The sequence below is a fragment of the Sinohyriopsis cumingii genome, chromosome 5, assembly GCF_028554795.1.
Source record: "Sinohyriopsis cumingii isolate HCF-2022 chromosome 5, ASM2855479v2, whole genome shotgun sequence".
In the NCBI taxonomy this organism is placed as follows: domain Eukaryota; kingdom Metazoa; phylum Mollusca; class Bivalvia; order Unionida; family Unionidae; genus Sinohyriopsis; species Sinohyriopsis cumingii.
Window position 1 is genome coordinate 114817444 of NC_142965.1, and position 25546 is coordinate 114842989.

Consider the following 25546-nt stretch of genomic DNA (forward strand, 5'->3'; position numbering starts at 1 on the left):
TACGTGTCCGATGGGCTACGGGAGTAGAAGTCGAAGGTAGTGGCGGAGGTGATAATGGAATGACTTTGGGCTTCTTTTCTTTTTTCACTTCTGGTTTCCCTTCTTTACTTTTCACTTCTGTCGAAGGAGGAGTGGACATCATCTTTTTAACCCTAGGTTTCATTTCTTCTCGTTGGGGTGTGGGGGACGATGTCAACAAGGACGCTGCAATCTTACTAGAAATGGGAGCAGCTGACGACGTTTGAAACACTTCTCGTATCTCTTCTTCCTCAGGTCTTCGTGGGAAGCGTCTCTGCTGACCCCTGGTGATGGTAGTAGTGTTGGTGGTGATGGTGTGGGGGATGGACTTTTCATCAAGGTCTTAAAATCTTTCAGTGTGGGAAGAGTTGTTTCGTCTAAAGCTTTTTGGTGAATGAGTTGCAGTCGTTGCAAGAGTTGACCGTACCTTTGCGATTTTTCTGTTTCGGACATATTTTGGCGATCAATCAAGGACTGCAGTTCGTGCTGTAATTGGGACATCTCGCTCAAAGTTGGATTGTGAGGTAAATGCGGGGTCCGTTGTTCTTGCCAATGATGGTATTCCATCCACCGTTTGTAAGGCACTAAAGCTAGTTTTCGTCCTTCCATGGGATGTTAGGGGTTGATTCTGAGATCTTGGGATTCCAGAGGGCCTTTTTATCTTGCTCCCACCAGTTGTCCCAATACGGTTCCCAAGACACCTTTCAGCAATGGGCCTAACAAGAGCGGTAAAATTCTTCCACTTTGGACCAACATCTTCTTCTTTTGACGAATGAGAATTTTCTTTTGAACCATTTGGCGAAGAACGTGACGATGTTTGCCTAAGCATTATTTCTGGTGTTTGGACAAAGGGATCGTGCCTTTCAACACGTTCAAACAATATTCGCACACGTTATCGATGACCTCTTTGGAAGCCGTTTGAATGAGGTTTTTCTCGCATTGGTGGAGAAGCTGACTAAACGTGTAGATAGTCCTTTCCTTTTCTTTCCTTGGGGTTTAGAAGAGGAATGTTTTCAGGATTTTGATATCTTTGCTTTGTGGGTTCCGGGTCATTCACCAAACATACACTAACGTCGATGACTTAACACACGCCCTTTTATCTTTTTTTGGAACAATCGCTTTGTCATTAAAGTGACAATGTTTTTCCAAAATCCTCCCCTTTGTTGACGCCTCTTTTTCTTTGAACGACGGTACCTTTTCTTAGGGTAATGCTTGGCTAAGCGTTTTGTCGGATGACGAGTCTGCTTTTGTCTCTTTCTTTTTAGCCAGTTCCTGCTTTGACAAATCCAGTAAACTTTGGAACATGCCCGATCTCTCTTGGACTTTGATTTTTGGAGAAGGTACTTTGTGAGCAGCGGACACTGCCGCTAAATTGGAGGGTCCTGCCACTGGGGAAGTTCTTGGGGTCATCAACAGAGAAGTTCTTGGTGTGATCAGCGTCTCCAAGTACCTTTCAGTTCTTGGTGTCAACAACGGAGAAGTGAATGAACCTGAGTCTACCGGAGACGCGGTCACGGACGCTGCAGGTCGTGGTTTGCGAGTGTAAGGTTGCGTCCTGGCCGAAATGCTTCTCTTGCGACCAGTTTTCTTTGCGCTTGTCTTTTTCTGGGGACTTTTTCTCTGTTTCCTTTTCTGGGGGCTTTTCTATTTCCGGGGTGGTGATTGGTAAGAGGAGGGTCCCGCCACTGGAGAAGTTCTTGGGGACACGGGTTTCCTTGTGGACCTGGTCTTGACACCGTGGCTCATTTTCTTCTTTTTGGAGCTTTGTTTGACTTTTTTCTAGGGAGAACTTTGGGAACATTAGGATCCCATCTTAAGAAAGAGAGCGAATGATGACCCCTCCTAGAGTACCGCTCCCTCCAGGTTTCAAAATAATTTGTTTTTTGGTCTGAGTATCGATGCGGGAATCGGCCAGTTGGGTCAAAGCGACATTCTTTCGATCAAAAAGCGTTTGGTTTGATGAGGAATCTGAATGATCCCTTGTAGTAATTGACGTGCTGTCACCGTGAACCATCGTAAGACTTCTCTGAGACTAGCTTCAAGACACGAGCCCGTATTTGTGGATTTTTTTCTCTACTGATACCATACAAGGCACGAATCAATTTGACGGGAAGATGCAACTGAAGGGACGTCATGTTCAAACTGTGTGAGACAATTGAAAAGTGTCTGAGGTTTTTATAGATCTTTTGTAGGGATTAAGTAGAAGACCGAGACGTGTACAGGACAGGCTCTCCGTCTTGACACCAGTGGTGAAACAATTGGGTACGAAATCGCAAATCATCGGGGGTCTTAGGTTTCAAATCGACCAGTAAATAGGCGTGTGGAGTTTGAGTGGCATCGTCGTATGCCTGAGTCAGCCAAGGTGTTCCTAGCCATTTGGCTAAGACTTGCACTTGCGATTTATCTCGAGGGCTTTTATACAAGACCACGTAATGCGCATTGAGACTGATGGTGCGATGGGCTTTACTTTGCTGAAACAAATTTTGAGTGATGTAAACGACATTGACATTACGGTGCTGCCCTTTGCGCGTGAACCACAGTTTAATTTCTTCTTCGTCTTCTCCTAACATGTCGTCGAAAATGACCAAATGGGTTTGACGGGAGTCCGAGACGATTCCGTCGTCTTCTTTAGGAACGCCTTCCACAAACACGATGGAATCGAATTGACTTTGTCGCAAAAGGCTGTACGTCCATTGCCACTCTTTGTAACACCACACGATGCGCTGAGGTGGAAGATCGATCAAATGATGTTTATGTTCGATCAAACGTTTGACAAATTCGGTTTCGCTTGAACCGCTAGGTCCAGAAATGAGTATGTTAAAGGGATGGCAAAGATACAAAGCCTCCCAACTGGCACGGTCTAAGTGTTCGTCGATGACTTTGACAATAAAGGAAGAGGGAGCAGAGACAGCAGAGGTAGCCATAGTGTCATAAATGTCACTTGTGACACGAAAACAGACAAGACAAGAGTTTATATACTTTTTCAGGACACGTTTATTGAATGTTTTAAACATGAATGCGAAAGACAAAAATACATAAAAGCCAAAGGCTTAAGTCCACATCAAAACGATGAACGTGGAATAGAAACAAGTGTCTGTACAAAATGTTTTGGGCAATGTTCTGACCAGTTCTATCTAGGGTAAGGTCACACAAGTGTCCTCCCGAAAGGGTCTTTCAGGTATGTCCACGACAGTCCTGTCCTGGGTGACGGGTTCTTCTTCTTCTAGCACTGTCACTAAAACAGGTTGAAAAGAAACTTTTTTCCTTGAATAACTCTCGTGCATACTGGGCCACTTCTTGGGTCGAGGCCTCAAAACCCCCCTTTTTTTTAGGCACGGACATCTGTCCAATGGGGGTGTATTTCACAAGCTACACACACATCGCCATACACGTCTTCGGTAGCTAAAAGTTGACGAATCTTTCTTTCCCGTAGAGGTTGAGAAGTATCCAGATGAAAACGCAAGGCTTTGAGAAAAATGATTCTTTCGTGACCATTTAAGGCCATTTGGGTGGTAAGTACTGTTCGTAAAGAGTCCACAAGGAATCGGCTGATAAACTAAATCTCAGCAAACAAGTCACTAAGACACACCCACGGCTTGAATATTGTCATTGAGTTCCTTCCACGCAGTCTGTTCAATCACATGTGATAAAAGTCGTGGCATGGATTCCTGTTTTTATAGTCTCTTTATTTATTAAGCAATACACGCACTTTCTACCCAGAGATCTTCGTTCTTCAGTAGGAAATCTAAATCTTGCTTACTGTAACCTACACTTCAGAGTTTGTTTAGACGTTTTCTCTTCCGCTAAGCAGATTCCACGTAAAATGTGTTGGTAATCCTTTAAATCGTCTTCCTCAATGCGTTGCACTAGGTAATCTCGAAGTAACCAAAATGATGAACATTTCGATCATTCACTAACTCAAAGTGTTGAACAAGGTCTGACCACTGAAACAATTTATGACGAATCAGTTCTCTTATACCATTTAGGTACCAGTGGTTGAAACACCGATGACGTAACGGATGGAATTGTTCTTTATGTTTGACTTGTATTATGACCAGTTATCGGTAAATGCGTTATCTCAACTAAACAGGCAAGCCACGAATGTTCTGTTGTAAAGTATCCATGAATAGGTCATACTAAATCCTCTTTTGTCTGACACAATAAATGTACCGTTTGCACAGACATGGTTTGACTTCAGTGTCGAATTTAAATCGTTTAGTCACTAATTTACACGTTACAATTCGTTCAAAAGTTTCCTCTTTCACTAAGTTGACATTCTGTAAAAGATGTTGGTAAGTCTTTATCTCTTCCTCTGGAATTCGATGCAGTAAGTTTACTATGTAGTACATAGAAACCATGGAGTCTTTGATCAAGGTTTGTCAAATGGAACACTTTCAACTGAATCAGTCCTTGTATAGCATTCAGGTACCAGTGATTTAAAAATCGGTGACATAACGGATGTAACTGTTCTTACCGTTTCACTTGTATATTGACCAGTTCTCGGTAAATGTGTTCTCTCAACTCCACAGACAAAACACGAATGTTCTCTTGTAAAGTATCCATTTAAATATATTGTCCTGCTAAAGGTAAACAGTGACAACTGGGAGACTATCGAGCATGTTCCAGGTAGGCCGAATCTCGTCGTTCCCAGTGGTGAAGTGACACACCGAAACTGAACCACTTGACTTCATCCCCTTCGCCCAAGTAGAAAAATCCGGATCTGGCTAATTCTTCGGGGGTGGGTCCTCCCAGATACTTTGGCAATTTTCCTTTGAACGATTGAAAACGATTTTCAAAGTTGCAGTATTTCGACAAACGCACAGGGAACGAATATTCGTCTTTCACAGGTTCGTTTCGATGAGGGTAGGGTGACATGGACAGGAGTTTGCTCAGGGCTGGATGACATCCGTAGGGTGGTAGACGTGAAGGTGGACATCCACATTTAAAACGAAACCCAGTAAAGTGTCCAAGAGGTCGAGGGCATCGCTTTCGCATCCCTCAGGTTTGACACGTACAGCATCACTCTCCATGACAGGGGTAGTGACACTAAAGTTCCCATGATGCTTTACGGCATCGCCAAGGTCAAAGCGTACAGCATCGGAGCCATCGCAAGGCTCACAATCGCATTCCACTTCAGAGGCCCCAAACTTGAATTATGCCTGTCTGAACTTGTTTTGTGTTTCTCTGAAAGTATTCATCTTGTTCGCTTGACCTTGGCAGGCACAAGGAACTATCGATCTTGGACATTGTCCCTTTTTATATAGAGACCAATACCAACATGTCCATACGATAAAGTAAAGTGGTTGGGAAGCCGCACTCGCTTCTGGTACACGATTTGATAGACTTTTTCCAAGGGTCGACTGACGATGTGGTGAGTGGGTAAACGTACAGTCTTGTTGGGCTGATAGGTGGTCACTTTAAAGTGTTCATCTTCTCAAGACCGCACGGCTTGTATCCCATGTCCAGAGCTTTAAAAAATTCTACGCTGACCCAGGTTCCCGTCAAGGCCCGTTCTTCCTGGGTGTGATGACAAGGTTGATCCTGGTTGCACGTTTCAGCACAAGTACGGGACAAGGGAAACATCAGTTTGTCTTGGCAATGGTGAGGTAACACGGGATGGTACAAGTCAGTGGGAGGCAAAACTTTACATTTGATCAAGACTTCGTATTGTCGAATGTTTTTCGGGTCGATGTGTTCCGTTAGCAATTGCGGTGCCCTGCAGGAAAGCGACAATATTTGCACACGTAGGGATACAGGGAACACACGTCCAAGTATTTAATTTCTTCTCCTTTCTCTTCGTCGACTTGGTACAGCAAACAGATGGCATTGGTCCTTCCTCCGTACGAACTATCCCTCGGGTTCAGAGGGTCCATGAACTGGTAACTTTCCACGATGCGTTTAAACTCGGGATCGGTTTTCAAACGGTGATCGTACTCGTGTTCTCACATTTCCACCACTTGGTATCCTTTCTGTTCTAACTTTAGGCGTCGATGACAAGTGGCCTGTTACAGGTCTTCCATGGTTCGTTGTAAAAACTGATTTTTAGTGCCACGATCAGTGTAACAGACGGGGCATCCGTGAAATAAGCAACCGTTAAACTCGTACACGATCTTGGGGTTTTCTAAGTCCCAGCCATCGAACGAATGCGTTCCGATGGTCTTTTCGCCCCCTCCGTTGCGGGCATGCTGAATCCATTTGTCTTCCTTGTCGCACAAGTAATGTAACCAGCGGAGGGCTTTGACCGAGTATTGACGTTTGACATAGTTGGTCGTTTGAGGACTGATGACAGCCACGGTGTTTTCAGGCATGAATCGTTGCCGGTACACTAAGGAACACGCTTTGGCAATGGTGTAAGCTTCTTTCAAAGGATCGAACCCTCCGTGTTCCATGAACAGTTCTCGAAATTTTCCACAGCATCGCCGTAAAATGTTCACATCGGAACGACAATACTTTAACATTTCTTCCTGAAAGTCGAAAGGATCGGAGGCAAGGATCTGGTACCAAGCATAGAAAGCTTCTCGTTGTTCGGTACGCATGTTGTCGGGGTCGTAATAGTGAGCCACAGGCAAATGGGGTAGAACGGCATGTTGATTAGCTTCCGTGTTAAAAAAGTGTGGAAAGTACCCTTTAGCCATTTCTGTCATTCCAAACGTTTTAGGCATTCGGCTCAAAGGCATGGCCAAGTAACTCATCGAATCTTTAAACTGTACTTGTTCCACTTGCATGAAATTGATTTTAGCTCCGTTCAAAGTGACTTTAGGACGCTACCATGTCCCGTATAGTATCTGAAAAGAAACTGTCCATTGTATCCGGAGAAATTGTGAGCCATCACCTTCGCATGATGATGACAATCTCCGTAACGTTCGATGTCCTGTTGGCTCCACGTCTTGTCGATGGGGTCTAAGACCCATTGTGCAAAATCGGCTAGCGTGTTCGTTCCTCGAAAGATTTTTCACGCTCTCCAGAAATGTTGCTGCAGTGAAGGCAATGACTGAAGATAGGTTCTTGAATTCACTTCTCGCACGCTCGATGAGCCACGCAGAAATTAAGAACGTGAATGCCGGTCTCTTCCATGCATTCAAAATCGAAAAAGACGAAATTGCCTTTCTTTTTGTGACCGTCCTCTTTCTCTGGTTGGGGTTGGTATTTTTGCACGTAGCATTCGTGTTCCAAGTCAACGATGTGGTGACAAATGTGACATTTTTTCTTTCTTCGACATACGTGTTCCTTGGCAGTATTGGCACATAGGCCTTGTCCACAGGTATCGCACACTCTCAGCAGTTGACAAGCGCATTTCTTCTGTGAACTTTTTGTCTTTAAATGTTATTGGTAACAGGCAGGACTGACAAACGTGCGCAGACAAGCAGGACAATGCAGTCATTCTTGTCCTTAGTTTAGACAGGGTTGAGAGGCCAAACATCCTGAACATTTCGATCCACAATGTTTGTGTTGCTCTCGATTGTTATAGCCATAGTCGCATTTCTCACAGTAATAACTGTATCCCAGGAATGCGGTGACACTGGTAATGGTATCGAAATGTTCATCGTGATGATAGAGGTGAATGTATTTTCCATCCTTAAAGTCTTTCCCTCGAAACAACAGAGACCCGCGCACTTCTTGAAGGTGCACTTTCAAGGTGTAGCGTGGAGTTAGGACATCTTGCAATTTTTGCATCTCAGGAATGCCACAGGGTGTGTCCTTCGACAGACCGGCTTGTTGTAACAGGAGTTCTGCTTCATTTCGTTGTTTGGTTCGGTTCGATTTTCGAATGTTCTTCCAGGTCCTTTTCCATTCTGCCGTGTCGTTTTTGTCGACATAGGTTCGTCCCACCACGATAGTCCTGGCTAAAGACATCATGGTCTTGAGAATTGTGAATTTGGACGAGGCTCTTTTTGGTGCTGCGAAGACCGTTAACCAATAACACCTTTTTGCGTTGTCCTGTCCCTTGAAGAGGAGAGACGTGGATCATGTCCAGTGTGGCTTTTCCACCGCTGATGTCAAACTGGTCATTAGATTGTTGCACGTGCTGAATCTAATTCATGACTTTGGAAGTGGTCAATTCTCCAGGGCTGCTAAACTCGATCCAAACAGGGGATTTCAAGCCGTCGTGTTGTATGGAAAGTCTCAAGCGATCGTCTTCTTTGGGTTGACATTGTCGCTTGAGTGTGGTGAGCAAAGAATCCCACATTTCGGTGATGACCCCTTCTGCTTTCTCTAACGGTACTTCGGACTTGAAATAGTGTATTTGTAAGACGTGGTTCTAAATTTTCTAGAGGGACGCTTTTCCGTCTCTCGAATGGAATAGTATTTTATAGGGTTGATTAAGGGTGGTGAACTTTGTTTAGAGGAAAACTCTTTGGGTTTCGATTCTGGTTCATTCATGTCCTCTTCAAAATCACTGGCATGAATTTGTGCCAGGACTTCAGCTTTTGTACGAGGCGATAGATCACGTTTCTGCCTCTTACTTTCTTCTTCTTTCTTCTCAAATGAATTGGATCGTTTCATCTTGATAGCAAAAAGTCAAATGACTAAAGTTTAAACACCATGGGCTACTTTATATTCATGGCAGACTAGCGTATATAAAGGGTATGTGTCTTGTCCTTTCACTATTCATTTCACTCTCAAATCGAGCACAACGATGGAAGAGAATACACAGATCGAACGTTTCATCAGAGCTTTGTGAGGGGTCATCCGAAAATTTTCTTCAGACCAGCCGTCGGACTACTCTCCTTCCTTTCGAGATAAAAGTCAAGATACGTGCTATATCTGTCAGAAGAAATGGCATTGGTCTTCAGAGTGTCCAGACCGTCAAAAAAGCAAAACAGGGGTTAAAAGAGAGAAAAGTCAAGATACCTGTTATCATTGTCAAGAAAAAGGAGATTGGTCTCCAGACTGCCCTAAGAAACAACATAAGCAAGAAGAAGAGGGAAGTGATGAAGAGGAAGAAAGCAGACAAGTGAAGAAAAAGAAACAGGAGAAGAAAAGAAGAAGAAGGGAAGAAAGTGAGGAGGAAGAAGATGAAAAGATTGTGACGGTGAAGAAATTAAAAAAACAGAGAGAGTGAACAAACAGACAGAAGAAGTCTATACACCTTTTTAAAAAGTGCTTTTATGTTGTGAATTGTGAATTGGATTGTAAATATTTATTAAAAAAATAAATTAGATATAAAGATAAGTGTCTTTAGGTTTTGATTTTAAAAATAAGAAGCTACACTCACGCACTCATGCACAGTCACGTACGATAAGGGTAAAAATGTTGTTTATTTTTAGTTATTGGCAATTGAAAGTCTATCTCTTTTCGTGAGAAATGGGTGGCCCTGAAAGGGGCCTTTGGGGTTAGGGGGTGAGTTTAAGCAATCAATTTTAACTATCTGAAACCTTTGCCACGGCCAAGGCCTACTTCTGGACTGCGTAATGTTGATAATGATGATTTGGTTGAAATCACTAAGGGTGGTACGGTAGGCTTAGTCACAGGGTTGGAGTTTTTAGCTCGGGAAGGTCGTATTTTCTTCGGTCGTAATACAGAAGTCTGATACATTTGTTTCAGACTTCTTAACTCTGCTAAAATGTCTAACAGCACCGTGACCGTTTGACTTTCATACCCTTGTTTCTTTGCTGCTACTTCTTCTTGTTGTTATTTTTTTCTTACCTCTTCTTCTTGCTGCTGTTGCTGTAGGAGAAAAGCTTGTTCCGTTTCCTTTTGCTGTTGTATAAATTTCTCCAATTCTTCTTTCTGTCTCTGTCTAAAATTTTCGACGTGCGGTAATGAAGGAGAAGGTGGCAAAGGTTCCAGAACAAATTCTTGCGAGGTAAGAAAATCCACAAAATCCCAATTCACCTCTTCTGAAAATAAGTCCGGGTTTCCTTGGGTAGTCTCCACGGCTGGTGCACCCCAAATTATCGTTTTCTGAGTTTCCGTCATGTTGAAAAACTGTCGATTGGATTGACTGTGCACAGGCGCTAGGGAATCTATATAGGAAATGTGACGTCACGGACTACTCTCTTCGGATTGGACGTGTGGTGACTGAATTTTGTAACGCTTGTTTGGATTGGTGAACTAACTCAATCCGTTTCGATCCTCCCTTTCCTATAAATAAGCCCATTTCACTGCATTTCTTCACCTGTTCTCCGAACCCCAACATGTGGACTACCGTGGAGTCATCAACTATCATTTCATCCAAGATGTTCTGGACGGAAATACTGATGTATGTCCGATCCAAGTGGACAGTTGTCCACAGGACAGACACCAGCCTGTGGATAAGAAGGATATATGTGGAGAGGCAAGGATGCCTAAAGAGAGTATTAGTATATGGCCCTGCAGTCAGGCGCAGCTTGAGAAGAAGATCTCACAGATGCCCTCTTTGTTAATATTAAGGGTATATTAACATAAAACCAAAAGAAAAGATCTTGACCTTCATTGCCTACCCCATTTTTAATAAAAAATAGAGACCCTCCCTGTTTCAATTGCCCATGTTCCATTTCCATAGACCCATAAGGTCGGGACCATATTAAAATAGGGTCCCGACCCTGTTCCATTTCCCCTTGTCCCTAGATAGGCCCAGACTATATTCCCATGTTAAATTCCCTTGTCCCTAGACAGGCCCACACTATATTCCCATATTAAATTCCCATTTTCCCTATAAGGCAAGTCTACTTTTCCCCATGTTAAATTTACAGTCCCTATATTCCCCCAAGGGTGGTTTTTAATGATAGTCCCTATAGTCCCTGAATCGCCCCTATTCACTACTTTGCTCGGACCCTCAACTCTAATGATAAAACCTGACACTCTGGTGAATTTGACATATTGATACGTTTGTGTTAAGCAATCAACGTGACTGGAGTCACGAGCAAAAGAAAGATAATAAATGTCTACACATCGTTTCCCTTGATATCCCCATATCAAAGCGGAAATTCCGTTCGCATATGCTGAACTTTCAATATTGATGCGCTCTAGTGACCGGTGAAAGCAGGGACAAACCATTGTTTGGTTAGGAAACATTAACCACCTGATCGCGGAAGGCAGTTGACTGTTCTATACAGGAAATTTATATAAGAAATTTGTCAGAGGGAAATTAACAGGTAATGGCTAAGTAAATGTGACCTTTATGATGGGTTTGACTTTAAATAGCAAATAACTACAGGTCTATCACTCATTTTTTAAGAAATGTATCAATGCAAATGTGGTTGACGCTGTGTTATTTAACGCCAAAATCTAAATCAGTGACAATAAAATAGGGGATTTTAGTTAGGACATCACATCCACCCTTAGTAAAATAAAAAATAAAAAAAAATCTGACATCCACATATTTAAATCATTTGTAATTTAAAAAAGTTCTGATTCTGCAAGACGATAAGCATATTTGTCGTGAGTGTTTTAGTCACTGCATGTTTTTGATTTCATTTAACTGTACATTCTCAACAATGAAAATAAAGACAATCATTACAATATTTATGATATGCTTTGAAATTTCAATGTACATTTTATTTTCTCAGGTAAATGTGTAAACAAATAATTGTCTTTTCCCTCGAATTGATCTTTTTTAATTATGAATAAAATATTCACAAGCATAAATTTAATGATCTCAAATTTGATATTTGAGCAAAGTGCTCTCAAACATGCAAAAACTGACAGTCTCATTAAATGTTACGATTCAGACCTGCAAAGAGGTTTTAGATACACTAGATTACCTTCTCTCTCACGCACATACATGCACCCACCTGCTCCATGTTAAAATTCTCTCTCACGCACACACATGCACCCACCTGCTCCATGTTAAAATTCTCTCTCATGCACACACATGTACCCACCCGCTCCATCTTACATTTCTCTCTGACATACACACATGCATCCCACCCCCGCTCCATGTTAAAATTCTCTCTTTTTTTCTTTCTCTCAATGTGATTTAAAATGACATTTCACTAAATGACATCGATTTTCCTCAAGGAAGTATCTACTAACTTATGACCAATGTATTGCGAAATCAAAAATGAAGCTAGCCTATCACTAAGGGTATGCACCGCCATTTCAGTCGAAATAAACAGATAGGGCCGGCACTACAGTTTCTCTTTGAATGAGGTGTTGTGATACGTTGCTAAATCGAATAATGAAAAATTAAAAAGTGGAGCCTTACCCAAATGGACAAGGGCGGGGGTGGGCAGTTCGATATATATGCTTTCTACTCAGCGAAAAAGGATGTGTTCAATGTGATTTATTTTATACACTTGCTCTCCTTAACAAAACGTATCAATTCTTGCAACTGAATTTAATTCATTTTCAATAAGCGTCATAAAAACACAGGCTTGAAAACTCACCACTTAATATTCACTTCTGTTAAAGAGATGGCAAACTCCAACCTATTACATTTCCCACCGAATTAGATTGAACAAGTCATAGTTACATTTCCCACCAAATTAAACCTAACAAGTCATAGTTACTTTTTCCATCCAATTAGTCCCAACAAGTCATATCCTTACACTTCCCACCGAATTAGACTTAACAAGTCATAGAGTTACCTTTTCCACCAAGTTAGACCTAACAAGTCACTGGGTTACGTTTCTAGCCTGGCAAAATAATCTTGAGAAGACCTATAAAACTTTTTTAGACAATATTTTTATTCTTTTGATTCATTTCAAGACGGCAGTCTAATGCTAAGTCCTCGTTTTCTCTATAAACGTATTAATCGGATTAGCCTGAGTCCCGTTTGACTCTAAATTGAGCCACTATGCTACTAACATTTGTTACTAAATTAAATAACTTATTGTCATTTATTCGGTAAAAATATATAATTTTAAGTGTACCAAATGGTTACCATGTAACATACAATTTGAAGTTAGTTGGTCATTAAACTACGTCACCATCATTTAGGAGTACAGAGGTACTGTAAAGGATTACTAAATCCATGTAGTAGGAAGTAAATTCTTTGCACCTGACATTTCCCCCAATGCATTGATCTATCCTTATGTTTGAGTTTATAATACGTACACCGATACAGTATGAAACGTACCTTTTCAAAGTTAATTTTGCCCTCGACGGCTATGAATAAAGTACTAGATGCTTACGTCAGATATAAACGCATATTGATATGTATTGTACCGTAGGTTGTGAAGAACGACTTGTCACAGATTTATAGTTTTATCCCTAGACCAAAGTAATCAGTTGCAGTAAAACGCATATGAAATTGACTACGCAATTTAAACTTATTTATTGAATAGTCAATTCATTCCAATTTATGCCCACAGTGGTTACAGTATCTTCTATTTTCCTCAGAAATAAGACAGTGAAAGAAAGTGCAAAATGTGTATCCGGATGTGAACATCCCGAGTATGAGGTAGCTGGTTTTGCACTGAACAGGTATGACATAAAAGTCTTGTTTATACGATCCAAATGGAAAATATCACATATAAGGGCGCAAGAACTTTTTAATACCTAACATTAAATTTGCATATCCTTAACAAAATGGATTTATGTTATGGGTTATATGCCATATTTAAATTGCTTTTCACTGAACTATTCTCATTGTATTTTTCCATGTAGACCAAGGGCTATATTTCATAATGTAAGCTATTTAAGCTTGTAGTATATATATATATATATATATATATATATATATATATATATATATATATATATATATATATATATATATATATATATATATATGAATGACAGATTATTCCGACTGGGGAACATGCCATATGCTACTGGAAGACGTGTCTCATGGAATCAGGAAATATCATCTGTTGCCACCGAAGGGCTTAGAAAATCGGTGACTGTACAAGAAGGTAAGCACGGAGACATGGAACCTGACTGGCAGTGGACAAGAAGCTGAGGTGAAGTTTATTAAGCGAAATCGCTATAAAGGATTGACGACCAATATTAATATCAAATAACTGTATCTTTAGCTTGACGACCAATATTGATATCAAATAATTGTGTCTTTAGCTTGACGACCAATATTAATATCAAATAATTGTATCTTTAGCTTGACGACCAATATTAATATCAAATAATTGTATATTTAGCTTGACGACCAATATTAATATCAAATAATTGTATCTTTAGCGTTGTGAAAGTTATAAATCAGATACATGGAAATCGTTGACTAAAACTTTATCGCTTATAATCGGAAATTATAAAATTTTATATTCAAAACTTTATGGAAACCTTTCCCCATCATATTTCTTCGTCACCTTTATTTACCTTGCAGATAGTGATGTATACATCAAATGCATCTAACTCGGATAGTGCCAAATTATCTCTTGTAATCCGATACTATATACCATTATTATTAAAAATCTGTACGGAAAATGTATGTAATCATTTTTCTTTCTTAGTTACCTTTATTTATCCTACAGATGGAGATGTATGCATCAAATGGCGTTGTTATCTGAAACCAAGATCTAGGTATTGCTTCGAAAAGGGTGTTATATACGGAGCTGTTATCTACTGGATTAAGGTTGGAACTGTTCTACAACGAGCAAATAAAAAAGGCAGTTGGCATCATGAATTTCATGCCATGGGAGGCTATCTAGAAAAGTAAGTAAATATTAATACTTACTTTTCTACATGAAATAATGTCATCAGCCGATTTTGAGAAGTCTTTACAAAAATCGTAATCCGACGAAACTTTTAGTTTATGTGTATCGATTGGACGATTGGATAAACCACAATATAAAATTGTCTGATCAATAAATATAAATACAAATATTAGTGTAAAATATTTTCTTAAAACTCCAATCCAGGGTGAATCCTAATAGTATAGTTTTACATTCTAGTGTTATATACATACACAGGGTGAAAGGGGGAATTTCGTATGTAACTGATTTAGTTAAGAAAAACGGGGCATGGATTAACATAGATGATTTATGTAATGAATTTGAAATGAATACCAGCATCCTAGATTTTCACGGCATTCTTAGTTTCTTTCCAACAAACTCGGTATAAACATTAATTGAAATATATATGGCCCCTTTTTACATAAAGTCATGATTTGGCTCATTACGAAAAAGGACTGAGAAAGAATACATCAGAAACTAAATGATTGGCATCATGAATTTCATGCCATCGTGTCTAACATCAGTATTGAGATGGAATCTAGGATATGAGTTTATTACAAGAGTGATTGAAATGAATACTTTGTCTTGCCATTTAAATTAACTGTTTCTTAGATTAAGATGGCTGCAAACTAACAAATGCATAGAATTATACCAACAAATACATTCTTGATCGAAACTGGAAATGTCCCTACAAGCATGTGCTCCATAGGCAATGATTCCTTAGAGACTGTATCTCATTTGTTTCGATCTGTTCCAAAACTGTGTCATTATTTCTAGTTTTACTGGTTGGACAATAATAACAAGTTAGTATCGTCATATGCACATTTTCAAGTTTAAAAAGAGAATTTATTATTGATAGAACATACCAAGACAAAAATATATAGTGATCAGTTTCCTATTGTTGCAACTGTAGTCATATATCTATGTTGATTTGACAACGAAAGACCAAACATGACCATTCAAAAGAAAATGAAATATTATTACTTGTCAGAAAATTAGTTTAGTTTGATGCCGCATGGAAACTATACAAACATCTCTGTCAATGATCCATACTATTTAAGAGTTTTAATTAAAATCAGAGATGTCTTAAATGAAATTAAGCATGTGTGCAGTGACAGAGGTATGATCTAATTGTATGTAGTTGTTGGGGAAATCAGAAAGAAACATGTAGTATCTATCTATCTATCTATCTATCTATCTACCTATCTATCTATCTATCTATAAAGCAGAGTAGTTTCAAAGGTGGTAATGCAAGATATTTTTAAAGTATTATCTGTATATATATATATATATATATATATATATATATATATATATATATATATATATATATATATATATATATGTGTGTGTGTGTGTATGTGTGTGTGTGTGTGTGTGTGTTTGCGTTTTCTTATATCTTTGTGCTGTAGATACTGGATGCGATAAATATATTCAGACTTTTTGTATTTGTTGCTCAATATCCTTTTGAAGGAGTCAATATTAAATTTAGTATTCGGTTGAAAATTGGGATTAAATTTATATGCGTTTGAGTAAATCATTATTTTTTGTAGCACACGTATGATGGACTGTGTCGTAGTCACTGGGATGGCTTCCCGAACCATGCAAAGTATATGCAGGGAATAATACAAAATATCAGTGTAAAATATCACTTTATTATTCAGCTTTTCGGCCATTTTACCTGGTAACAGAAGATATTGTGATCGATTTAGAGGGAGGGAGCCTTACAAGTCAGATACGGTTTCATTTGTACACATTCTGGACATGGCTGCCATTGATTTCCTATTGCTGAATTACGATGGCGGAAAACATACCTACATCGCTACTGGGAATAAAACGATTTACTTGAATATTATGATTGATTACGGCATGTCGTAAGTTTGAGTCAAAGACAACTTTTATTTAAGTGTAAGATTTTATCAGCAGAGTTTATATTTATCACTAAGAATATCATTATATTCGTAGAAAATAATATTATTACTAGCTTTTGCATATGTCTAAAATTTATATTGCAAAATTTGATTGGCCGCTCCGATGACCTAGTGGTTAGACTGTCTCGGGTTAGAACCCTGGTAGACTCATTTCGAAGACTTTTTTAAAAAAAAAAAACTGGTCGGCCTGGTGTCAGGATAATGTGACTTGGTGCGACATGATGCCACATGTCTGCAGCATGATGCTCCAGTGCTAGACATCGCTATAAATTGAGATACTGCAGACATCGTAGTGATTTAACTGAAACATTGTTAAAGCTACGTTAAAAATCCTAATCACATGCTCACACACAAACAAAATAGCTGATGAATTATACGGACGATATTCAATTTAATCAAATATAGGTATTTATTTATAGATAGATAGATAGATAGATAGATAGATAGGTAGATAGATAGATAGATAGATAGATAGATAGATAGATAGATAGATATATCGCAGAAGATGAGATAAAGGGCTCTTAAATGAAAATATTTCAAATGCTTAATGGGCGCATTTAATATTCTAACGTAGAACAGTCACACGTATTAAAGTATTACATTACTTTTAATCGAAACGGTTGAAATATCTCACTTCATACAATGTGACATCGGGAAAAGCTTACTAAATACAATATGATTATCATACTTATGCATTGGAGGATCAAGTTCAAAATATGGTTGACAGAGTCCCAGTTTAATCAAGACCTTTTTAATGTAACAAAAGTAGGTTAACTAACTGTATAAACAGAAAACAAAATATCGTTTGAAGAGTGTCTAAAGGATGTTACATCACAATCCAGGCTGTAAAATGACACATATATTCGGGAATCCTAAACCCACCCATCCATACTCTCTCTCTCTCTCTCTCTCTCTCACACACACACACACACACACACACATAAACAAAAACACACGCACACATGCACACAAGCCACGTGAAACTCAGCTGGAAAAGGGTAAAAGCCTTAACCTGCGAAGTCAAATCTTTGATATATTTCTAAGATATAATTCTAACTTTATGAAAAGAAAATACAAAAATGCATCACAATAGGACTATAAATAAAAACGTTTTCCTCTATCAGTTATCATGTACAACATGCATGATAACACCTATGGATTGGTCCATAGGACACATGTGGTGTTCGTATTAATTCACTATCGCAACATAAATCGGAACATTTATGTACTATTTTAAGATCAATATTTTGGAGAATATTGTTTTCAAAAGAAATGATGTCAGTCATTTTGACAATAAAAAATCTAACCTTCAGAATTAAAGGCTTAGAGGTGACATTAATCGATTGGTTTATATTAATACTCACATGTAGGTACGTAAACAAGTATGTATGTATGTATGTATGTATGTACGTACGTACGTACGTACGTATGTACGTATGTATGTATGTATGTATGTATGTATGTATGTATGTATTTTTTACAAGGGCAATGTCTGTGGGATAAAAACATCGAAATTTGTAATCATCGTAAACGCCTACCTCAATAACATTAAAGATCCTACACAGTCTACAATCTTAATATATTAAAATGGAATTGTATAGCCATGTACACAATTTATCTATCTAATATCTTGACTATAGTTATCATTACAATTATGCAGGAGGTCGTGGGTTCGATCCTCGGCCGAACCGTACCAACGACTTATACAAATAGTACTATCAGCTGCCTCGCTTGGCGCTCAGCATTAAGAAGATAGTGTTAGGACTGTTCGGCCTGGTGTCAGAATAATATGACTGGGTTCGACATCATGCTACATGTCTGTAGCATGATGCCCCAGTTCTAGACATCACTATAAACTGTCACGCTGCAGATACCGTAGCGACATGACTGAAACAATTATAAAAGCTACGTTAAAAATCCAAATCACACACACACACACACACACACACACACACATTATAACTTAAATCCATGAATCTATATTACATAAATACAGACACAATCATGTACCATGAGTTAAAAATATAGATAATCATAACAGTATATATGAATGTTCATTTTTTTCCAAAAAGCAATGTATGTGGGATATAAACATTAGATAGCTTCCGTCTTGCAGATTCTGCAACAGAGATGATCCAGTTCTTCTAGCACCAATTTATCAGTGCTGCAGGTACGTATAAAAGTGTAAAAGATCCAGCAAAATTCAATCGTTTTTGCCGAAATATCTATTGGAAAATTGTTATCTACCAATACTGTTAAGGCCATAAACTTGTTTCAGCTTAACACAAAGATGAACCAGAAAAATGTGCCTTTAGAGCTTTTTTTGTCATTGAGTGTCAGTTATACCACTTAAATTATACAATGAGATCAAACATTCCCATTGAAACAAATGTCCTCGATTATTCGATTATATGCTTAGAAGTATAATTATCCTCACCTCAAGAAACCCCTAGGTTATGTGTCTAGTAGTAATTCCAAACAGGATATTGCCCACCTTAAGAAAGTCCTATACTATGTATCCAGCAATATTTTCAAAAGACAAAGTCTTCTACTATGCGTCAGTAAGATTTTTCAAAGAGCAAAATTCTTGACTTTGCGTCAAGAAATATTTTTCATACACGAATGTCCTCGACAACGCATCTAGAATCATTTTCAAAGAATATAGTGTCCTGCTTTATGTTTTGCTTCAATTTCTTAATCGTCGTTTACTACGTACGTTTTGCGGCAAAATATACAATCCGTAAGAGATTTCCTTGCCTGTTGGTATTTTACTATTGTAAGCAAGCCGTTATCAATTATCACTGTGAGACTATTCAGAACCACGATTCCTCTAGTTATGTATAAAATCATTTTCATTAAAAATTAAACTAATTGTGAGATATATATATATATATATATATATATATATATATATATATATATATATATATATATATATATATATATATATATATATTACAATTTAATAGAGCTATAACTTTATTAAATATTTAGAATAAACAAGTAAATTCTTAAGCTCAAAAATATTTAAAAATATGACATGATGTATGTTTCATTGTTAAAGCTGAATGTAAAATACACAAATACACAGCCGATTTATTGCATGAAATTCGGAATAAAAAGTAACAACGGTGTAGCTTAAACACTTATTTCAAAGTTGTGTAAAGTTTATCGTACTATTTGAAAGTCATATTATTAATTTTATTTATGGCACCACTGTCGATAATTCTAACATGACGTAATAAATGGATACAATACGAGTCCGATATTAGTCTGGGTAAGCAAAGAATTGCATTTATGCCGAGTTTCAAGCTTTTATCTTTTTCAAGGCTGTTATAAAAGTGATCGGATTTTACATCCTCTTTGCTGTTTGCGACTGAATGTTACAAAGCTATTACATGACGTAGTGTGTCGAAGAGAGTTAAGTGATGTTTCTTTCCTAATTATAAAATTCAATAGAGAGGTTTCGTTGGTGGAAGATGTATCAGGAGAGTAGAAAATTATTTTTCTTCATCTTCCCCATATCCATTATCCGTTTTTATGAAGGGGTGGGGGTGATTAGTGGTTAGCAACCGAATACGTGATACCACTGGATCAAAGAGTCGACGATGCTGGTGTGTTCCTCAGCATGGTACTTCCCTCCAATAACATCTGCACCAAACGAAGCCACAAATGTTGTTATGCCGTATAATATGACTGTGTTGGCATATTTCGGATAGGCATAGACCTCTGGAAGTAAGCGAAGACATAAACAAAATCCTTTATTTACACTGGTCTACAGCCGAAAAGCTTCGGAAATACATGTAGCCAAACTTTACTAATTCTGGGTCACTGAGAATGAAAATGATGCTTAAAATTATTGATTAGTTCTAGTGTTAAATATATGATAATGCCTTGGTATGTACGACCTTTGACTTGCGAATAGCGGAGGGTAAGTGAGTTATAAAGGGAAGGGATCTCAATTTAAACCAGAAATAACAAAAGTACATCTTTGACTGGATCTATGAATAAATTCGTGACTGGGTTTGGACAGTTCTTGAATTGTAGGCCACACAATTAATGATGCAATCTGAAGCTGATATTGCGTCATACATGAAACTAATCGCATGATGTTATTCCTAGACGTCACGGGTGATGTAATCATAACTAAGATTACATCATTCTGCTAAACAAATTACCCTATATCAGCTTTAAAAATCATAGTGTCCTGCTCTCTTATTTGTCAGTGTTTGATTTTACAAAGAGACACAGTTCTGCTTAGGCAAAGCGAGCAGAGATCCATCGTACACAAATGAAGATAACTTCTGCTATGTTTGTGGTGAAGTGACTGTTGCATCACAAAAGTGTAGTATAATCGCTATGGTTAAAAAAGCCTATCACCTTTGTTATGGATGCAAAATTGGAGATCGGGACAAGAGGTTGGCCCCACACATATGCTGCAACACTTGTGCAACAAATATTTGCTAATGGATGAATCGGAAAAGTAAATATACACCTTTTGCAGTGCCAATGACTTGGAGAGACCCAACATATCATATCAGCAATTGTTACTTCTGCATGATGCTTCCGGCTGTGAAAGGTATGTCAAAGAAGTAAAAGAGGGCTGTCCATTATCCAAACATTGAATCAGCTACGCAGAAGGACTACCGGTTCCTGATTCACCAGAATCATTCCCACTTAAGTCAAATGAGAATGAGGAAGATGTGAAACTTCTAATCCTGAACCATTAATGTCACCTAAACCATTTTTTCTCACATCCTCCTAGTCTGATCCACACCTCATAACACAGGTTGAACTGAATGACCTTGTCAGAGATGTGGAAATATCCGAGAGTAAGGAAGACTGTTGAGCTCCACAACAGTGGAATCATTTGGCAGGTGATATTAGAATTGCCATGTTCCGTGACCGTCAACATGATCTTTTCCCATTCCTCTTCGTGTATATTGCAACAACATCAATGGCAGCCCTCAAAATCGTTCATGATCCAGATTAATGGAGACTGTTCATTGATTCATCGAAGACGAGTCTTAAATCAGTTTTGCTGCATAATGGCAATGTCCTGCCCTTAATTCCGGTTGGTTATGCAGTTCTTATGAAGGAAACCTATGGAAATATGAAACAACGTTTGAGGTGCATAAAGTATGACCATAATCACTGGCAGCTCTGAGGCGATTTGAAAGTCCTAGCTCTTGTGCTTGGTCTGCATACTAGATACACAAATTACTGCTGTTTTCGCTGATAATAGGGTAGTCATGCAAGGGGTTCCCACTACATCAAGAGAGAATAGCCACTCCGAGAGTTATTGTAGCCTGGGAGGAACATGTTCAGCTTCCACCACTTGTTCAATCAAGGAAGAGTTTGTGACTACCCTTGCACATCAAGCTTGGTCTCATTAAGAACTTTTTCAAAGAGAATGACAAAACACAACTAGCTTTCAATTACCATCGTTAGGTGAAGCTATGATAAAGGAAGGTGAGCGACGAGAACCATAACAAAACAGGTGAAATATTATCATGTAAAGCGACCATAAACACATTAAAAGACATAGGCTTACAATTTGATATTACAACTCTGCTATCTACACAATTTACACAAACTTAAAATTAAAAACTTAAATATCCTGGAAGCAGTAGTCAATAAGTTATTTGTTTAATCGTCATATTTTACTTCAGCACATCAAAATCCATAATAAATAGCACATTTTATCTCTGAATCAGACGACTTTTAAAAAATTGTTGACCAGTGATATCTAATTGTGGACCAAGAAATGAATATGTAAATCGTTGGAAGTTCATAACATTTTACATTGGACAAAAATCTGCACCTCTGGACTATAATATTATATCCAATAAAAATGAGGAAAAACTAAATGTACATAAATCGGAGCTTGAACACCTTTTACGAATAAACTATTCTGGATCAGTTTTGCAACAATGTTCATTGACATCATCACTATCATAGTCGTGAATATCTTAATCGTCGTTGATGGGGTCATCATCTCTAGTATTGTCAGTTTCGTAATCGTCACTTGTCATTGTTATGTACATGCACTATCAAACTCGATACTAGTATTATTACTACTACAACTACTACTACTACTATCATTGCTAATACTGCCACTTCTACGATAATAACTATAGATCATAATTGTTATTAATTATCTCTTTCAGCATTAGAAAAAACTTGTACAAGAGTCTACTGAAGTACTCAGCGAACTTAACAGAGGTGTTTTACGATGCAACCAAAGACGATCCACTATTCCCGCTGTTGTTGCCAAGGGACATAACCGCCATGCATCAAAGATTGAAAACCATATTCGCTCTCGTACAGGTCTGTTTGAAGAAATACGGGGAAACTGGAGTATTTGTATAAGGGTAGTTTTAATTTATGACGAGTCATTTAAACGAGTCAAATGAGATGCTAACTTAAATATTCATGGGAAATATATCAACCAATTTTGTTTAATGCTTGTAATAAATTCTAAATTATTTTGGTTACCTGTTGTTGTTTTATATATAACAGTGCTACAATATGAACGGCTTCAATTCAATTATATCATATAATGTCACGAAGTATTAGAGGCTATACATTTTATCGTTGTATTATAAACTGCGCTGACATTGATGTTTCGTTGCAGGGAAGTGAATACAGGAAGAAAGAAAGAAATGTTTGACATAGAAACAGATGGGTCCAGTTTCAGAATTGTTGTTGACCTTCTTTCATCAACGATCATTTTATTTAATTAGGGTCTTATTTCTTGCGAGGAATAAACACATAATATATTTCAGCAGAGAAACATCACACGTAAATTACTACACAGCACGTATTCCAAAACATTTTTCAATGAAAATGATTGAAAGTTTGTTTTATTTTAATTGTATTTGTTCTTTATGTTGATTCATATAGTCTTTGACCTGCGCAGTACATTTGTGAGTGAGCTTGTCGAGTGAGTGCCTTTGACTAAATTATTATGTGCAACGCTGCTTTTCTTTATGCTTTGCAGCTGTAGTGTAGCTTATGAATTTCAAATAAATATATATTAGATTCCTACTTTTATGTCCTTACGCATGTTTTCCCAGTGTCATTTAATTGCATGAATCAAGAACGAGATCATATTGAAGTCATTATGCTCCTTGCTGGAAACATACATTTATAAAGAGCAAATTAATAAACGCAAAGGTCAAGAAGTGTTGAAATATGGATAATGCCTTCATATAGCAGTGTGTGTGAAATGTGCACTGTTTGCAAACCAATCATTACCGTTACCCCTCATCTCGGTTGAAGAGAGTTATTATTTTCATCTTAATCGTTGGCAAAATTGAATCTCTCATATATAATCTTATATTAATTTTGACGTACAATTTATAAAGGAATTATTTGGAGAAGGATATTTTAGCTGAATCAACTGAATGTGCAGTATTAATAAGTTATTGTTGCGTGCACTCCTTTACGTATGCTTCGCCTAAAAGTATACATATTTGTAAAAATAATTATATGACCAAATTGCTGCATAGTCTTGGACACAATATAATGACTTCTATAGATCAAACCGAAACCGAAAACATTAGTAGACTTTGTATTGAATCATTGACTAGCAAAAATGGAAGGACTTAATTTGCCAAGGTTGGATTTACGAGCTTTCTTCATATGCGGATATTTTCATTTGATCACGTGACAGTTTGACGTTGGTGATCAGCTGAATTCATGTTGTTAAGTGTAACGAAGGGATCACATGAATAAGGGAATTAGACTCTCTGGGAACTAGGTAGTATCAGAAAACAAGACCGTGTTCCCGTGGAGGTTATATTTCTGGCTAGGGTTAACCCAGTCTCGTCGGAGGGGTTTAATCAATTAAGGCGCACAATCAGAGATGATAACTGATTTGGTTTCTGACGAAATACTTGGACAGAAGTAAATGCTATAATTATCTTGTTTGATTTTGATGATCCTTTGAAAAGATAAATGACGTATTCTTTATGTAAATATCTTTGAAATCATCAAGTGTAGTATTACGTATTTTTTTCTCATGGTGTTTGCCTTGTCAGCTGGCGATCCGTGATAATTATTAAGTGATCTAGAAGGAACACTTTTGTGCAGTATCAAGACTCCGAAGTTACCAAACTAATGTGTAATTGTTGAATTTGCATTTTGGATGCATGTAGTCATCGTGTTTCAGTTCGATAGTCACAAGTCATTCGATTTTTTCTTTTGGTTTCACCTTCAAAGTAACATCTTACATTCTGAACGTTTACCACTCCTGGAGTATTGGTTTCGGCAAGATCTAAGATGTCACATTGCAGGGCATATTGACGTGATTTTTACTCGACGATGTGTGTTAGCAGCTATTTATTATGCAATCGTCAGTTTTATCTTTAGCAGTGTTTAAGATGACCAGTGGGTTTTAAATTTTTGTTGACATGATATGTCAGAGGTTCACAGGAAGCTGACAATGTGCCACGGTTTGTGGGGAGGATATGCTCGACATCTATTGAATGTTTGCTCTACATAGACATTTCTTGTCGCAGTTGATGGGACTGTACGCTCTTGTGTGATCGATTTCAGGTAATCTACTCAGTGCAAGAACAGCTTGATGCTTGAATTGTGACAGCGGGGTTTGGCTGTTCTTGTGCAACAGTTTATATAGGCAAGATGTCATGCAACTAGTAAAGTGTTTCTATAACTCGTTTCAACTGCCTTCATATTCGGAATAAAAATTTAATGGAAAGCAATCAGCTGACTTTTACGGATGATGGTTTCAATACTTTCACATTTGCTTAATATAGTTTATGGTACCGAATGAGTATCGTCACTTCAGTGCTAAGTCTTCTAATTCCCAAACGAATCATATGCGAATCATATAAAACGTTGACATGGTTACGTTTCTGTTATTGATCATGTCTTTTCTGTAGTGACTGCTTTAAAGGACGTATATTATTTATATTTAAAAATATATTGCCAGGAGATATGTGTATATTGAGACAAGAACGAGTTGGTCTTTTATTCTTTTAATGAAAACATATATTAGGCACTGCATAACATTCA

At 38.0% G+C, this 25546-nt stretch overlaps 1 protein-coding gene across 4 annotated transcripts in view; it reads left to right on the plus strand.

The window, feature by feature from the left end:
* The window catches only part of LOC149800019 (glycosaminoglycan xylosylkinase-like), a 45223-nt gene extending 21669 nt beyond the window's left edge, over window positions 1-23554 (plus strand). The window contains exons 3-9 of one of the 4 annotated variants that reach the window (XM_089957169.1): window positions 13285-13368; window positions 13687-13799; window positions 14373-14553; window positions 16238-16447; window positions 18621-18674; window positions 22675-22834; window positions 23142-23554. In XM_089957169.1, the coding sequence (XP_089813295.1) occupies window positions 13285-13368; window positions 13687-13799; window positions 14373-14553; window positions 16238-16447; window positions 18621-18674; window positions 22675-22834; window positions 23142-23177 (838 nt within the window). In that variant the 3' untranslated portion in view covers window positions 23178-23554. Of the gene's footprint in view, window positions 1-13284; window positions 13369-13686; window positions 13800-14372; window positions 14554-16237; window positions 16448-18620; window positions 18675-22674; window positions 22995-23141 lie in introns of those variants that run through there. The other 3 variants (XM_089957168.1, XM_089957171.1, XM_089957170.1) reach the window with 3 other exon arrangements.
* Window positions 23555-25546: the final 1992 nt, after the last annotated feature.